Source organism: Mesoplodon densirostris, chromosome 19 (assembly GCF_025265405.1).
Source record: "Mesoplodon densirostris isolate mMesDen1 chromosome 19, mMesDen1 primary haplotype, whole genome shotgun sequence".
Taxonomy (NCBI): Eukaryota; Metazoa; Chordata; class Mammalia; order Artiodactyla; family Ziphiidae; genus Mesoplodon; species Mesoplodon densirostris.
In genome coordinates this window covers 2,027,746-2,044,921 of record NC_082679.1, presented here as the reverse complement: position 1 = coordinate 2,044,921, position 17,176 = coordinate 2,027,746, and the positions used below count along the sequence as shown (strand labels likewise).

The following is a 17,176-nucleotide window of genomic DNA, read 5'->3' as shown; positions in this document are numbered from 1 at the left end:
TGTTTTTTGAATTTTCCAGTTGTTTGATTTCCATTTGGTTCTTTTATACATCTTCTGTATTTTTGCCTAGCTTATAATGCCAAAGAAGGACTCTGAGAAGACGGGCAAAACTGTGTAGTCCAAAGTCATGGTTTTCTGGTGGTTTATCTTGGTGTTGGGATAGAAATCCAAAATTAACTGGAGAAATGAAAAGCCTGGTATCCACAAGAATTTCTGAGAACAGATCTTACAACTGAGATCTGTAGATTGTTCAGAGTTGTGTTTAAGGTGCCTGGATTCTCCGTGAATCCTACTGTCTTCTGCCTCGTTACCCAAGCCAGACACACTTTGCAGCCAGTTTTTCATCATCACCCACATCCAGCCACTGTCCCACTCTGTTCTTTTTTTCCTAGTAGACACTCAGCGTATGTGTGTTCTAGTGAATGGCTACATGCAGCAGGGAACTTATGTTATAATGTTTGGCTCCCTCAGTGTTTACACAAAGCTGTGTATATAGTTGGCACTGTATAGAACATATGTTGACCTTGAAGAAAATCTACACAAGCTTCTATGGCCCGATAGTAGTCATAATGAATGATTGTTTTGTCATCAAAGACCACCCTCAGTTTCAGTGATTTGCTGATTCACAGTACTCAGCATATTGTTACAGTCAGCAGCTGTGCTGTATTACACCAAAATGGTGCAAAGCAAACTCAGCCAAGGGAAGAGGCGCAAGGACTGAAGTCCAGAGGAAACCAGGGACGATCTGCACTGGTCCTGTCTCAGGGAAGTCACACAGGACGGGCCTAATTTAAGTTCTATCAAGGAATTAACGGCAATAGATTGAAATGTCTACTGGGGAAACTAATTAGAGACCCAGTGCCCAGGGTTTCTTGGGGACACTCTAGCACATACCAAATTCTAGACCTCTAGAAGGAGAGAGAGATCTTCGGCATTAAGCCACACAGTTAAACAAAAAACTTGGGCACACTGAGCCACTCGTCACTTGTGGGAATGATGGGAAATCTCCCAAAATCTAAGGCCCCAAACCCCAGCCCTTGCAGAGGTGGACCTTGCAAGCTCAAGAGAACAGCAGTCTCAGGCCTTCTGTGTTACGTCTTCATAGTGACTTAAATGGTACTAAGATGCCGATTAATTCAGACTTCTGTAACAAACATTAAGTAAATACAGTTTCCTGCAACAAAAAGTGAGTCATAACTCTGAGGTGAAATTGTAAAAAAAAAAAAAAAAAATCTGTAAGCCAAAGTAGAACTTAACTAGCCAGGATTTAATTTAGTGATGACAAAGTACAGAGGCAGTCTGGTGACAAAGGACCTTATCTCTTCCCAGTATTAATATATGTATATGTATGTGTATGTATGTACACCACTTGAGGCCATATATATGTATATAAATGTGTATAGGCCTAATATATATGTATTTCTGTGTGTGTATATATATACAGATACATGGCTTCAAGTGGTCTGACTTGCAAATACACCCACTGCTTGCTTACCCTTATCTATAAAGATGTAAGTGCCAGGTCAATTCTGTGTGTTCCTGTAGCACGTAAGTCAACAATTTCTTGTCTCTTTGTTCCTGCTATTGATGCTGTTTGCCTCTGTCTTCAACAAAGAGAGAAATAAGGAATATGTGCATCATTCAGTGCACCTGACAAAGATTTAATTAAAGCCTTCGTTTCAGGCTTAGTCGCGTTCATGATCTATGTGTGAGTTTCACTTGAAGAGAGTGGGAGCCGGTGGCCCCAGCGGGGAGGGCCCTTGCTGGAGACATGGTGCTGGACCCCTACAGGAATCTGGTCTCTGGGAGTATGTGCCTCTCCCCTTTGTACTCACACTCTGGCCTGCAGATACCTTTCCTGTCTCAGTTGTGGGATGGCGGGTGGGGTGTGGCTCTGGAATGCTCAATGATGTCATCCTTGAGAGTTGAGGGTTAAAGATTTGTAACCTGCTCACAGGTAGGTTACACACCTCACAGTTAAAGGTCTAAATGGTAGATGGGCAACTTTGCCTCCCTCAGAGCCGTGTCAGTGCCATGGGCCCTGTGGCCAGACTTCCTGTTGGTACTTCCTGACCTGGTCCTTACCTGCTGGAAGACTTTTTAGAAAATTCCTGGCCACTCTCCTCCTTCCCTTTGTTTTGGATATCCATGTGTTAAAGTATGTGCTTTTATTCTGAAGTTCTAACATTTGGGACCTTGCTGATCCTGTAGAGACTGCTCCACCTAGAGCTAGCTGATGCCTCCAGATAATTTTCCCCACTGGGTGTGCCTTTCAAATGCAAATCAGCCATTCCAGAGCCCAGACCCCACAACTACTGCCTTTATCAAGTTCTCATGCTTCAAGACCCTTCCCTAGATCCCAGGAAACTAAGAACAGCCCCTGCACTCTGAACTGTGCTTTAATTATCCCAACTAGCTAATCCTAAACCTACTTAGCCTGCTTGCTTCCCCTGGCCCACTGCTCCCAGTGAAAGTGACAACGCACTCTGCCTACACTTCCGCCTCCATCCTTTTGCCTCTGACTCTAGTGCGTCCCCATGTGACCCTGTGGAGCATGGCGTGACCTCATCTTACAGAACTATTTCTTCAACGGCAATCATCTGTTGGCCTCATATCAGGATACTAAATCCTACATTTTAAAACAATGCCTGAAAGCGTTAACGAGAGGATAAATACTAGGAATATAACAAAGCAAATGAGGCATTTCCAGAAACCAGGGTGTCAGTGCACCCAGCCAGATGCAATCTTTAAATTGGAACGGTGTGGAGAGTCATGGACAGAGGAAAGAGCAATGCCAAGGAGAGGCTGTCCAGGTGGGCAAGTAGAAAGCAGGTATTCGACAGGCCAAGGTGTTCGTAAGATGCCACTTACCTCCCCCCCGGTGTTTGTCTTTTAGAAAGGTGGTTCCAGATTCCTTTCTCAAAGACACCCACTTCAATGACCAAGTGTGACTAACGGAGCCACAGATTCATTAATGACAACTTCAGATAGTCTTCCTGTATTTCTCCAACTTTCTGAGACGTGAAGGAAGAAACGCCTTTCTGTCTCCCGAGTCCTGCTACGTCATTTGTTTTCTTGTTCACCTTCTGGTTAACAGGCATCCTCATCACTTTCCTCCCTTGTCCCTTATGGCATCTGTAGCCACGTCATCTTTCAGCCTCTCTGCTGCTTATTGCAAGTTCTAGTTCCATTTCATGCGCTTGATTTTAGGTATAAATCTTCATACACATTTGATGTGCTCTCTTCTCACTTTCTCTCTCCTTGAAACCTGGAATCACACTTAGGCAATCGTCAACATTTTCCCCATCGTAGAGTCTGCGCAGCGTTTGCCGTACCTGTGACCTCAGCTGCCTAAAGCCTGTTTCTCATCTGCATGTTCTTTTGTCCTTCACCCTTTCTGATTTGTCCTCACACATTGCCTTGAGTGTCAGGCACCACTCTCTATCCCACATCTCACTTCTTTATTCCTCCCTCTCCCTTTAACTGAGGAGTCCCCTTGGACCTATTTTCCTTTCCTTGCGGTTATTGCACTTCACCATTACCTCTTCCTCTATTTTTCTCCACTTCCCAAGCCTCCCTACCTTGTGAACCTCCTTGCTACAGTCCCACCCTCTACACCACTCTGGCCAACGTCGGTGGTGACTCCCATGTTTATAAAATTTAAGCCCTTGGGGCTTCCCTGGTGGCACAGTTGTTGAGAGTCCGCCTGCCGATGCAGGAGACACGGGTTTGTGCCCCGGTCCGGGAAGATCCCACATGCCACGGAGTGGCTGGGCCCATGAGCCATGGCCGCTGAGCCTGCGCGTCCGGAGCCTGTGCTCCGCAACGGGAGAGGCCACAACAGTGAGAGGCCCGCGTACCGCAAAAAAAAAAAAAAAAAATTTAAGCCCTTGTCTTTCTTGAGACTGAACTTGACCCCGTTGACCACTCCATTCTTGAAATACTCTTTTTCTTTGGTTCTGTAACATCACTCTCCTGGGTTTCTCTCTCCCTCTTTCTTTTTTTCTAACTTGCTAACTCATCCACTTCTAGTCACCCATTCAGTTTTGAAATTTCTAAATACTTTTCACAGGCCTTTTTCTCACTCTGTGGTCTCTCCCAAGGCTTCATCTGCACCCTTGGCTTCAGTTATCTTCTTTACTTTGAACAAATTGAAATTTATTTTCCCAGTCCTGACTTATTGGAGCTCTAGACCTGAACCCCTGATTGTCTTCTTACTGTCTCCACTTGGATGTTTCAAAGATGTCTCATTCTCCACTTGACTTTTTAAAGATTCCTAAAATGGCTTCCACATCTCCCTGATTCTGATTCACTTTTATTTTGTTTTTTTTTAAAGAATGAGATAAGGCCATGTCTTTATTTTTTAATTTTTTAATCAAATATTAAGTTTTTTAAGTTTATTTTTATTTTTGGCTGCGTTGGGTCTGTTACTGCGCGTAGGCTTTCTCTAGTTGCAGCGAGCAGGCTTTCTCTAGTTGCAGTGCGCGGGGGCTACTCTTCGTTGCAGTGCGCGGGCTTCTCATTGCGGTGGCTTCTGTTGCTGTGGAGCATGGGCTCTAGGCATGCGGGCTTCAGTAGTTGTGGCTTGCAGACTCTAGAGCACAGGCTCAGTAGTTGTGGCGCACGGGCTTAGTTGCTCGGTGGCATGTGGGATCTTCCCGGACCAGGGCTCGAACCCGTGTCCCCTGCATTGGCAAGCGGATTCTTAACCACTGCGTCACCAGGGAAGCCCCTGATCCACTTTTAGTCTTGCCTCTACACTATGTGGCACTGTTTGGTTACCGAAGATAGAAATCCCAGGGGACTTCCCTGGCGGGCCAGTGGTTAAGACTCCAGGTTTCCACTGCAGAGGGCACAGGTTTGATCCCTGGTTGAGGAACTAAGATTCCACATGCCACGCAGCATGGCCAAAAAAAAAAAAAAAATCCCTTACTCAGCCTGGTTACCTCTGTTTCCTCATCCCCCACATGCAAAGTTGCCAGTTTTGCCTCTTTAATGCCTCTCATCTATCCTTTTCTCTGTAATCCACCACTTCCTTCCTAGACCATAATACCATCATTTATCACTTCTAATTCTGTTTAGTAATTAGGTCTTGTTTTACCCATGTTTCCCCTCCAATCCATTCTCCACAGTGTAACCAGAGATGAAACTCAGATTAGATGATGCATCTCACTCCCTGCTACCTGCCTAACACACACACCCTTAAAGTGTTTCATGACTTCCCTTAACTCTTGGGATACAAACCGAATCCTTAACATAGCCCGTTCATGGGGCCTTACCTGGTAAGAGATGTGCCTAATTTACTGCCTTTTCTGTTGCACGTGTCTGACTGCTCTTCTCTCTTCACTTCCTGTTTCCGTTTCTTTTCATTTCCCCACCTGCTGAAGGGCTCTTCCTTACCCACTTTGGCTAGTGAGTGAGTGCTTTTCCTTCACATCTCACCTCAAATAGCACTTCCCTAGGGAAGCCTTTACCAGAATACCCATCTAGGTCGTAACTTTTATTTTTCAGGGAAACTTTCATGGTTCTTTGCTGCCCAAGACCACCTTCAGGCTTGGTGGTTTGCTAGGAGGATTCACTAGACTCAGAAAAGCTGTGATACTCATGATGACAGTTTATTACAACAAAAAGACACAGACCGAGATCACCAAAGGGAAAAGTCACGTGTAATAAAGTCCGGGAGAAACCAAGCACCCCTTCCAAGTGATCCCTCCCTGTGCAGTTCACAGGGACTCAAATTTCAGCAAAGATGTGTGACGATATGTTCAGTTATTGCCAACAAGGGAAGGTCGCCCAAGCTTCAGAGTCCACAGATTCCTTTCCTGAGGCTCGCAGCACCTAAGTGACCTACCGTGGATACTCGGGATCCGCAGAAGGCAAAGATGTACTGCTGCCTCAGGCTAGACAAAGCCCACCCTGCATCGTGAGTCACACTGTTAGCATAAATTATCTGGTCATAATGATACAGTGGGACCTACAGGCGTAAGCATAAAAATCACTCTCACTAGTCAAGATATTCCAAGGACTCAGAAGTGGTCTTCCTGGAGCTGGTCAAGGGCGAGTCCTTATTTTTTTCTTTCTTTTTGCCACACTGCACAGCTTGTGGGATCTTAGTTCCCCAGCCAGGGATTGAACCCAGGCCCTCAGCAATGAAAGCGCAGAGTCCTAACCATTGGACCACTAGGGAAGTCCCCCACAGGTACATCTTAGAACACGTTCAGGTGCATATTAGAACCTCATTACTATGGCTGACAAAGTTCTACCCAGTTTGCCTCCCTTTATCTCTCCAACTTAACTCGTACCACTCCAACCCCTGAAGATGCAGCTCTAAGCCACACTAGCCTTGCTTTTCTGCAAACACCCCAATACACTCCAAACCCAGGAATGTCTTTCTCAAAGACCAAGAAATCCATCTCTTTGAAATGAAGACATCAAAAGAGATAGCATCCCTACATCCCAGCTTCTGTGGGAGGGTAGGAGCCTAACTTTGACAGGCACCTTGCTCCAAGTAGCAAAACTACCTCTGTCATAAAGAATTGAGAAGTTAGTTTTCCCTTCTAGAAAGCTAATGTAACAGCAGATAGTCACCCCAATTACCAGGTAAATTTAGGATGAACTATGTGTAACAAATGGTGCTGTCAATACTTGAGAACTAATTATTGTTTGTTTGAAAATGTATGTAATGGGTTGTGTCTGTTTGGCTGTATGAAAGGGTGAGTTTTATTCTTTGCAATCTCTTAGCAACTGTGCTGTGCATCACATTCTGGTTTAATGCTTATACAATATTAAACTTTTATTTCTCTACTATCTTTTCGGAGAGGTTTTTCTGGGTTGGGAGGAGATTTTTTCCTTTTAAAATTGCCCCACCAATTCACACTATTACCTGTCTAAAAGAATTCAATTGCAAATGTTTTTGAAATTTCTGTATATGCCAAAGAAATAAATATGGGGGATGATTTTACTATTTGAGACCCAAAATGCAAACTGATTACTGGGTCCAACAAATACACTTGACCCTTGAACAAAAGGGGTTGAACTGCCTAGGTCCACTTAAGGCAGGTTTTTTTCAATAGTAAATGCTATAGCACTGCACCATTTGGGGTTGGTTGAACCCCTCCCTGGATGCAGACCCGCAGATATGGAGGAATCTCAAATACTGATAAGACAGGCTGGGACGTGGGACCCTTTGCTGCAGTGCTTGCACCTGGACAAACATCTCCTCCAGCAACAAAATACAAAGAAACTATAAGGGACTAAAAATAACTGCGTGCATGTGCAATTGGGGCAAATTATGAGCAACAAGATACAAAAAGACCAAAAACCCAACTGCCACTTCTGAGGAGCTGGGAACAGAAGCAGGGTACCAGGAGCAAAAACGGAGTACGGGGAGCAAAAACAGGGTACTGTGCATGCCCCTTGCACACAGCACCACCAAGGGGGTGGGCAGATTACCTAAGCCACCCATCCAGCCCCACCCCTGGGCTCACCGCGTTTAAGGGCCCAGCCTGCCCCCCTTCAGGGAGCGAGCCAGGGAACCTGCTACTTTTCTCCCTCCTGCTGCAGGAGTCTCAATAAAGCCTTACCTGAACTTCTCCTCAGGCCTCTTATCAATTTCTATTGATTAGGGAGTCCAAGAACCCTGGTGGTAACACTGAGGGCCAACCATAAATTATATGCTGAAGGTCACCGCCCTTCAACAGCACCCCCCACCATCCCCCTTGTTCAAGGATCGGCTGTGCTGTAGTAAGTACATGAGACAGGAGGGCTGAATGCGGCTGTGGTCCGTGGCCCCACTCCAAGTGGCCCGGGCAGCCCTGGGCTGGGGAAGGCAGGTGTACTGGGGGAGGGCACACAAGCCACAGGATATTGGGGGACAGAGGCACAAATTTTGGGGAGCTCCACAGTGGTGACCCTCACATAAGCGAGTGACTGAGGAAGACCCTGGGGAGCGGCCTGACTAGGACACGCCCTTCAAGCTGGGGCCAGCTGGGCTGCACGTGGTTCTGGAGTTTGCCAACTGCACAACGTACCCCGGCAGCTTCCTGCGGTTGGTTTATATTCAGTCACACCTGCGTCACGTCACTGAGTTCGTTAAAGCAGTCACTCAGTCACGGATTTATATGTTTGCTCATTCATTCAGGCTTTTTGCATTACAGACTCTCCACACCCCTCCACCCTCTCTCCCCTTTCGGTTTCTGGCGCTCCCTCCTCTCGTGTCTTTCTGCCCCGGCTCCCGCCTTCCGGTCTCCGCGCCCTGCCCTCTCATTGGCCCAGCGCCTTCAGTCCCGCCCCCCAACCACGGGCGGAAGCTCTCATTCCTGCCTCTTCTACTGGGCACGCTGCCTAAGCCTTAGACATTTCAACCAGTGGGAGTCAACCAGGAACTACCCGCTCAGCCAATGGGGCCAGAGCACTTAGTATAAAGTGCCCGGCCCGCGTTGTCCGGGATCTTATTTAATTCAGTAGCGGGTCTGATGACTGGTGAGCCTAAGGGGAACCCGCAGGCGGTTCCCGCCCGGTGACTGCCTCGAGGCTGCGTGGGAGCAGGTCGGGACTGGAAGAGCCTCAGCCTGAGGGCTACCTCCTTCCTGGACACCCAGCTCCGCAGGGCTCAGGAAGGCGTCCTCCTCACCACCATCTCGTCTATGAGCCACCCGAAAACTGTGATGAAGTCGGGCAGTGCTCAGCCCGCAGGTGAAAGGGATAAGTACCAGGACCAGAGAAAGAGGGTTTAGAAGAAAGGCCTGGTGTCAGTTGTTGGGGGTGGGTGTGCACAGAAGAACGTACTGACGTCTCTTTTCTTTTTTCCGTAGCAGTAACAGGTCAAACGATGCCCAGCATCCCAACCACGTGAGCGCCTTTGTTTTGTATCTGAAAGAGGAAGGGGAGTGGGACCGAGGGATGAAGAGCAAGCTCCACGTGTGAACGTTGCCTCACGGGACTGACAGTTATTGACCAAACGCCCTGACAAGGCCCTTGAGAAGGGAAAGGGGCCCAGGGAGGGTCAAGTGAAAGAGGAAGGCGAGCATGAAGTTTCCCTGACTCTCCACCCACCTCCGAAACGGAGGCTGTTTTCCTTCTCTCCTATCAGGCGGCGCCTCACAATTGATGATTTTGAAATCGGGCGTCCTCTTGGCAAGGGAAAATTTGGGAATGTGTACCTGGCTCGGCTCAAGGAAAGCCATTTCATTGTGGCCCTGAAAGTCCTCTTCAAGTCCCAGATAGAGAAGGAAGGACTGGAACACCAGCTGCGCAGAGAAATTGAAATCCAGGCACATCTACAGTAAGGACAGTCTCTGTATGAGATTCCTGTTACAGGTTCTTGTTTTCTCTTGTTCCTGTTTCCTCTTCCATCTCTGACATCTGAACTCATCATTTCCCCCAGTACTACCCCCAAATAGGCCCTTTGCTTTCACCTTGAAGATTTTGTTTTTTAACATCCTTATTGGAGTATAATTACTTTACGAAGATTTTTTTTCTCTGCAGTTCATTCCAGTCACACCATGTAAAACTCCCTGTGTCAGACATCAGAATCATGATGCCTGTTTCATTTTCCCCTCACAAACTTCCAGATCATGCTGTTACTATTCTGGTCCCAGCACAATTTGCCCCTTGTGTGACCAGTCACTTGTAATAGCAGCATGAATTGGGCCTCAGGGAGGAGTCTTGACACTTCCTCCTTCTGTTGCGCAGACACCCCAATATCCTACGCCTGTACAACTACTTCCATGATGCACGCCGGATGTACCTGATTCTAGAATATGCTCCAAGGGGTGAGCTCTACAAGGAGCTGCAAAAGAGCCACACATTAGACGAACAGCGTACAGCCACGGTGAGGTGGGAGGCTGAGTGGCTCGGGTTCATGAGTTTACTATGGGCTGATGAGGGTCACTGCTTGTGGCGATCATGACTATCCAGATTGCTTTTTTCTTTTCTTTTTTTTTTTTTTTTTTGCGGTACGCGGGCCTCTCACTGTTGTGGCCTCTCCCGTTGCGGAGCGCAGGCTCCGGAGGCGCAGGCTCAGCGGCCGTGGCTCACGGGCCCAGCCACTCCGTGGCACGTGGGATATTCCCGGACCGGGGCACGAACCCGTGTGCCCTGCATCGGCAGGCGGACTCTCAACCACTGTGCCACCAGGGAAGACCTGCTTTTTTATTTCTGAATTTCAATCTATAAATTTTATATAATGACTCTTATATCCTACAACTTCACATTTGGATACCCTAATTACCCCCAGAATATTAATAAATTGTGTGTGTAAGTTTGGATTCTTTGGTTGTAAGCAACAGAATCTAAGTGTGCTACCTTATGGAAAGAAACATGAAAGGCTCTACAGCAGTTCACTGAATAAATGAGTGGAACTGACTTAGAAATAGGAAGCGAGAGATTTTTGGGGGGCTCCAGATGGGAAATCACAGCAATAATCATCCCATGGTCAGCTCCGTTTCCAGACTGCTTTTTCTTTGCTCACACAGGTAATGGAGGAGTTGGCAGATGCTCTGACCTATTGCCATGAAAAGAAGGTGATTCATAGGGATATTAAGCCGGAGAACCTGCTGCTGGGGTTCAGGGGTGAGGTGAAGATTGCAGACTTTGGCTGGTCTGTGCACACCCCCTCTCTAAGGTAGGTCAGGTGGTGGCACCCTGGGTTCCAGTTAGGAATGATCCAGTTTGATTTATTTCACACGTAAGATCCAGATACAAGCCTAGGTTTGTATTTAAATACTACCTTTTTTCAAATGCCTATATTTAATGTGTATTTGTAGACTGAAAGAATGTGGTTCAACCATTTAACAGAGATTAATCTCTGTTAACATATAACTTAACCAATAAGTTTCCATGTAAATAAATTAAGAACCATTGCTCCATAATTCCAGGAATTTTACTGTATGAATAAACCATAATTAATTTACTTCGTCCCTCTTGTTGTACCATCAGTTTGTTCCAAATCTTCCTTGTGACAATATCCTGGATCGTAAGCTAAATAATTGTATGAAGAATTCTAAAATATGGAGGGACTTCCCTGGTGGTCCAGTGGTTAAGACTCTGTGCTTCCACTGCAGGGGGCACGGGTTTGATCCCTGGTTGGGGAACTAAGATCCTGCATGACGTGCAGCACCTCCCCCCCCAAAAAAAAGTTGGTGGACCCCAGTACTTGCCTTCTTCAAACCTTGATCTGTATTGAACTTGGGTGTTTCCAAATTCCTGTGCCTGGGAGAGGGCTGCCAGGATTTCCTAGGGTTTCCTGTCTCATTGAAAGCTGGGGAAGGAGTTTCCCTTGTACTGATCCTCTGCTTAGTGCCCCTTTCTCTGCCCTCTAGGAGAAGGACAATGTGTGGGACACTGGACTACTTGCCCCCAGAAATGATTGAGGGGAGAACATACAATGAGAAGGTGGATCTGTGGTGCATTGGGGTACTCTGCTACGAGCTGCTGGTGGGAAATCCGCCCTTTGAGAGCCCCTCCCATAATGAGACCTACAGACGCATCCTCAAGGTGGGAAGGCCACACTCTGGGCATTCATGCGGGAGCTAGTCAGTGGGGGCTGGTGGGCCTGTGGAGCCCAGGGCACACACAAAGATTGTCTGCTAAGATCCCGAACAGTGCCTTGAATGGACCAAGGAAATTAACCATACTTCCCTTTCTTCTCTGGCCTCATCAGGTAGATGTAAGGTTTCCCCCATCAATGCCTTTGGGGGCTCAGGACTTGATCTCCAAGCTTCTCAGATACCAGCCCTCGGAGCGGTTGCCCTTGGTCCAGATCTTGGAGCACCCATGGGTCCGGGCCCACTCTCGGAGGGTGCTGCCCCCATCTGCTCAAATGGGTTCCTGAGCCCTGTATACCCCTAATCCTTTGTGATTGCTCATGGAGCACCCCTGGCTCTGGTATCTACTCTGTCTTTTGTTTCTTCTAAGATGCATCTTGCTAATTAATAAAAGCTGAATCATTTTGTACCAGGTCTTTATAGTTGCATGAGTTGGTGTGTGATCCCCAACCAGGGATTGAACCCACGCCCCCTGCAGTGGCAGCACAGAGTCTTACCAAGGAAGTCCCTAGAATCTTTATTTCTTGTAGAAACTGTTTCCCATGAGAGCAGCCCAAAATGATGCCCTTCCTGGGCCGCAGGTATTGTGACTTAACGACTCTTCTTGAAAACAACTTACTACTTTATACAAATAACCACCCTGGTGGTGCATAACCTACCACCTATCCCAGTGGCTCCTAGACTCAACTCACTTTCCCCATGTTTTCAGGAGTATGTCATTTGTAAAACAGGACACTAATCAATCCAGAGGTCCATTCTCTTTATACTGACATCCAGCATGGTGCCATCTTCAAGATAAAATGTTTCACTGCACATCCAATGCCATCCAGTTCTCAAATGAATTCACTAGCACTTACGCGGTGTTGTCATATTGTTGTGTCAGGATAAATCATCCCTGATAATAAATGTATCTTCAGGGGCCTCCCTGGTGGCGCAGTGGTTGAGAGTCCGCCTGCCGATGCAGGGGATACGGGTTCGTGCCCCGATCTGGGAGGATCCCATATGCCGCGGAGCGGCTGGGCCCGTGAGCCATGGCCGCTGGGCCTGCGCGTCCGGAGCCTGTGCTCCGCAGCGGGGGAGGCCACGACAGTGAGAGGCCCGCATACCGCAAAAAGAAAAAAAATAAAAAAATTTAAAAATAAAAATAAATAAATAAATGTATCTTCAACCTCTTCTGAAATCATGCGCTCTGCTTGCAGCAATTTTGGGAGTTTTCTTGTTTTCTTCCAACATTCCCCTACATCCTTCTGTTGCAGTTTTACGTGGCAGCTGCTCCCTTCATTTACAATAAGCTTGACTGCACCAGAGTAAACATCCAGACTACTCAGCGAGGAGCTCAAACATGTTTTCTGATCATTTCGGGCATCTTTTTCATTGCTGTGTCTCCTGACTAAAAACACTCCATATAGAGTTTACCCTGTTAATGTTACTTCCACCACCATGTTCTATACATTCTCCTCAGTGTGAAATGTCCAGCAGATGCAGGACCACATTCCTATATGACCAGAACCACTAAGTAAATACAAGCTATTCAGCCACTCCACTCAGATGAACAGCGCTACCATTGCAGATCCATCATTTAAATGCTCCAAGGAAACTCCCTGGCGGGCCAGTGGTTGAAACTCCGCGCTTTCACTGTGTGCAGCCAAAAAAAAAAAAAAAAAAAAAAAAAAAAAAAATGCTCCAAGACATTGGCTCATAGTTTTTTCACCTGCACCTTAAGTACTCCTTGGTTCCCCCAAGTTGTGTCCCCTGTGAAGAGGCGGGTCTGTTTCAGGGCTCTGGGTCTCCTGTCTTTTTTTTTTTTTTTTTGCCGTGCCTTGCAGCTTGTGGGATCTTAATTCCCCCTCCAGGGATCGATCCCAGGTCCCGGGCAGTGGAAGCGCGGAGTCCTAATCACTGGACCGCCAGGGAAGTACCCCTGGGCCTTCTAAGTCGTTTACATGGAGGAATAGCGGCTCTGGAACGCGCTCCGCTGCCGGTTGTTTGTTAAGAAAAAACTACATTACCCAGAAGGCTGTGCGCCGCCCGCCTGTGGCAGGCGCTGGACCAATGATGGCCCAGGGCGGGGGCATTTCCTGCGCAGGGGCGGGACTTCCGACCTCATTGGCTGTAGATGTCATTTGCGCGCGACTGTTCCGTCCACGCCAGCTGTGGGGAGGGGATAGCTGTTCTGTGGCCGCTTCTAGTGCGCCTCTTCGCAAATGAGCAGAAAGGAGGCTAGGGCTCCCCTCCGCGCATTTGAGCGAGCGGTGAGCCTCCGCGCGATCGGCCACCCAGCCCAGGGCAGGGAACGGGTGGTGGTCGGCTGAGCCCGCGGTACCCGCTTCTGTCGCCGTCTCTACGGGCCCCGCTCTCTCCTCAGGGTCCCATGATGGCGGCGGCGTGGATGGACCCGACGCGGGTGAGTGGCCCATGTTTCTGGCCTTGCTGCTTCTCTTCTGGTTCGGAGAGGGCTCCTGAGCAGGGTGGAAGTCAAGAGAGGCGCTAGATTTCTCTTTGCAGTTGTGTTTCTGTACGACCAGTGGAGCTGCCTCGTCACTGACTTTATCTCCAGTCTTAGAACATGCGAGACTGAATATGCAAATGGAAAATAGACCGCGTATAAAAATAGAACTTTGACAAACAACCTGCCCCGTAATCCAGTCCCTTATCTACAATCAACAACCCAGGAGTCTAGCCCGGTCTAAGTCAGACTTTCCAGAAGCCAGATTCCTATCTCTAGAGACAGTCCAGGAAGAGAAACAGTGACTTCTGTAACATCGGCCCCAAATGGCCAGGACTTGATTAATAATCGACCCTTTCCGTAATCCTTGTCCTCACTTCCAACTTAAAACCAACCAGAGAAAGCCATCCATATGTGCGCCCTTAAACAATCGTAGAGGATGCTGTAGGATTATCTGCCAGAAAGTTTTAATTAATTAAGCGTATATCATCTGGTAGTCAATGTTGAAGCCCTAGTTAATTTTTCTATCCTTACCTACCTGCCCAGTAATATGTTTATCCAGTACCAGAAATGAGTAATATTGCAGGGTTCCTATATATGAACCAGTCAATTTATTAGGAATTTATAGGTCTTTAATTGAAATATTAACTCAAGAAAGCTGTTAGGATGAAGCTAGAAAGCAGAGAGATGTGAGCACTGAAAGTGCAGGTGAAAAACCATGAGGCGATGTCTTGGAGCATTTAAATGATAGATCTGCATTGGTGGGGCTGTTCATCTGAGAGTGGAGTGGCTGGATTTTTTATATTTACTTAGTGGTTCTGGTCACATAGGTCCTGCATCTGCTGGACATTTCACATTGAGGAGAATGTATAGAATATGGTGGTGGAAGTAACATTAACAAGGAAAACTATATGGAGTGTGTTTAGTCAGGAGATACTGGTGAAAACGATGGCTTAAGAGCTAGGGACTTAGTTGCTTTTAGACAACATAAAGCACTCAGCATGGGGACCAGCAGGTAGTAGGACCAGTGAAGCTCAGGTACTGCTGTTGTTAACGTTATTGGTATTACTGTTATCATCACTCAGTCCTCTGACATCCTAGAGTCCTTTCTGTCTGCATCTCACAGTTCCAATGTCATTTCCATTGACTTGTGTCATTTTCCAATGGTTCCTGCATAGGAGGCTCCTCTCTCTTACACTGTAGGCATACCTCGCTTTATTGTGCTTCATAGATACTGTGGTTTTTTTTTTTTTTTTTTTTTTTTTTTGCGGTACGCGGGCCTCTCACTGCTGTGGCCTCTCCCGCTGCGGAGCACAGGCTCCGTACGCGCAGGCTCAGCGGCCATGGCTCACGGACCCAGCCGCTCCACGGCATGTGGGATCCTCCCGGACCAGGGCACGAACCCGTATCCCCTGCATCGGCAGGCGGACTCTCAACCACTGCGCCACCAGGGAAGCCCGATACTGTGTTTTTACGGATTGAAGTTTCGTGGCAACCCTGTGTCCAGCAAGCGTTTCAGCATTCACTTACCTCGTGTCTCCGTGTCACATTTTGGTAGTTCTCACAATAGTTCATACCCTCCACCTGCAAAAAGATTACAGCTCACTGAAGGCTCAAGATGATGGATAGCATTTTTTAGCAATAAAGTACTTTAAAAAAAAATGTTTTCTTTCTTGCTTTTCAGTTTATTCCTTTTTTTTTTTTTTTTTTTTTTTTTTTTTTTTTTTTTTTGTGCGCTATGTGGTCCTGTCACTGTTGTGGCCTCTCCCGTTGCGGAGCACAGGCTCCGGACGCGCAGGCTCAGCGGCCATGGCTCACGGGCCCAGCCGCTCCGCGGCATGTGGGATCTTCCCGGACCGGGGCACGAACCCGTGTCCCCTGCATCGGCAGGCGGACTCTCAAGCACTGCGCCACCAGGGAAGCCCAGTTTATTCCTTTTTTAAAATTTTATTTTTATTGGAGTATAGTTGCTTTACAATATTGTGTTAGTTTATACTGTACGGCAAAGTGATTCAGCTATACGTATACATATATCCCCTCATTTTTGGATTTCCTTCTCATTTAGGTCACCACAGAGCATTGAGTAGAGTTCCCTGTGCTATACAGTAGGTGGCAATAAAGTATTTAAAAAAAAATTTTTTTTAATTGTTTGGCTCTGTTGGGTCTTCGTTGCTGCGCACGGGCTTTCTCTAGTTGCAGCAAGTGGGGGCTACTCTTTGTTGCAATGCGCGGGCTCCTCATTGCGGTGGCTTCTCTTGTTGTGGAGCACGGGCTCTAGGCGTGCGGGCTTCAGTAGTTGTGGCTCTCAGGCTCTAGAGCGCAGACTCAGTAGTTGTGGCGCACGGGCTTAGTTGCTCTGCGACATGTGGGATCTTCCCAGACCAGGGATCAAACCTGCGTCCCCTGCTTTGGCAGGTGGATTCTTAACCACTCTGCCACCAGGGAAGTCCCTAAAGTAATTTTTAATTAAGGTGTCTACATTATTTTTTTATTCGTAATGCTGTCGCACACTTAATAGACTGCAGTATAGTGTAAACATGACTTTTATATGCTCCTGGAAACCAAAAAAATCATGTGACTGGCTTTATTGGAGTGGTCTGGAACCAAAACCCCAATATCTCCAAAGTATGGCTGTATTGTATTATGTCCAAAGCGTTGTCCACCTCCCCTTCAGCCCAGTGCAGAGGAAGTGCCCAGTGATTAGGGCCTTGATCTTGCTGCACCTTTACCAGCGATGCAGAAGATGGGCTCTGATCCCATCCAACCATCCCAAGGCTAATGCTACTATCTCTGTTTGACATTCCAGGTGTCTGTGACCTTCGATGACGTGGCCGTGACTTTTACCCAGGAGGAGTGGGGGCAGCTGGACCCGGCTCAGAGGACCCTGTACCAGGAGGTGATGCTAGAAAACTGTGGGCTCCTGGTGTCTCTGGGTAAGGCCTTGCCACTCTGCCACCTCCTTTATCCCAAACTCTGGCTCTGTCTTGGCTGGTCAAGAAGGCCTCAGGAGCCCTCCCTCCCTCTTCCTCACAGCTTCAGTCATTTTTGAGATTCATCTCTTCCTGCCTGCTATCCCTGTGTCTCTTTGAATAAAGTTCCTTTTTGGCTCCTAGAAAATGATGGAAGGAAACAGGGGTGTATTGCAGAACCCAAAGGCAGAATTTCTTGTTGGGCCATATGATGG

The 17,176-nt window shown here is 47.4% G+C and overlaps 2 protein-coding genes across 4 annotated transcripts in view; both read left to right on the top strand.

Moving 5' to 3' along the window:
* AURKC (aurora kinase C) overlaps window positions 1-11,960 on the top strand; it is a 45,987-nt gene extending 34,027 nt beyond the window's left edge. The window contains exons 1-7 of one of the 3 annotated variants that reach the window (XM_060085651.1): window positions 8,425-8,694; window positions 8,814-8,850; window positions 9,092-9,283; window positions 9,694-9,832; window positions 10,476-10,624; window positions 11,322-11,496; window positions 11,663-11,960. In XM_060085651.1, coding sequence (XP_059941634.1) covers window positions 8,646-8,694; window positions 8,814-8,850; window positions 9,092-9,283; window positions 9,694-9,832; window positions 10,476-10,624; window positions 11,322-11,496; window positions 11,663-11,833 — 912 coding nt within the window. In that variant the 5' untranslated portion in view covers window positions 8,425-8,645 and the 3' untranslated portion in view covers window positions 11,834-11,960. Of the gene's footprint in view, window positions 1-8,424; window positions 8,695-8,813; window positions 8,851-9,091; window positions 9,284-9,693; window positions 9,833-10,475; window positions 10,625-11,321; window positions 11,497-11,662 lie in introns of those variants that run through there. The other 2 variants (XM_060085650.1, XM_060085652.1) reach the window with 2 other exon arrangements.
* A 1,747-nt stretch (window positions 11,961-13,707) lies between these two features.
* Window positions 13,708-17,176, top strand: part of LOC132480660 (uncharacterized) — a 50,238-nt gene continuing 46,769 nt past the window's right edge. Inside the window, exons 1-2 of the mRNA XM_060085041.1 lie at window positions 13,708-13,950; window positions 16,799-16,925. Of these exons, the coding sequence (XP_059941024.1) occupies window positions 13,918-13,950; window positions 16,799-16,925 (160 nt within the window). The 5' untranslated portion in view covers window positions 13,708-13,917. The remainder of the gene's footprint in view (window positions 13,951-16,798; window positions 16,926-17,176) is intronic.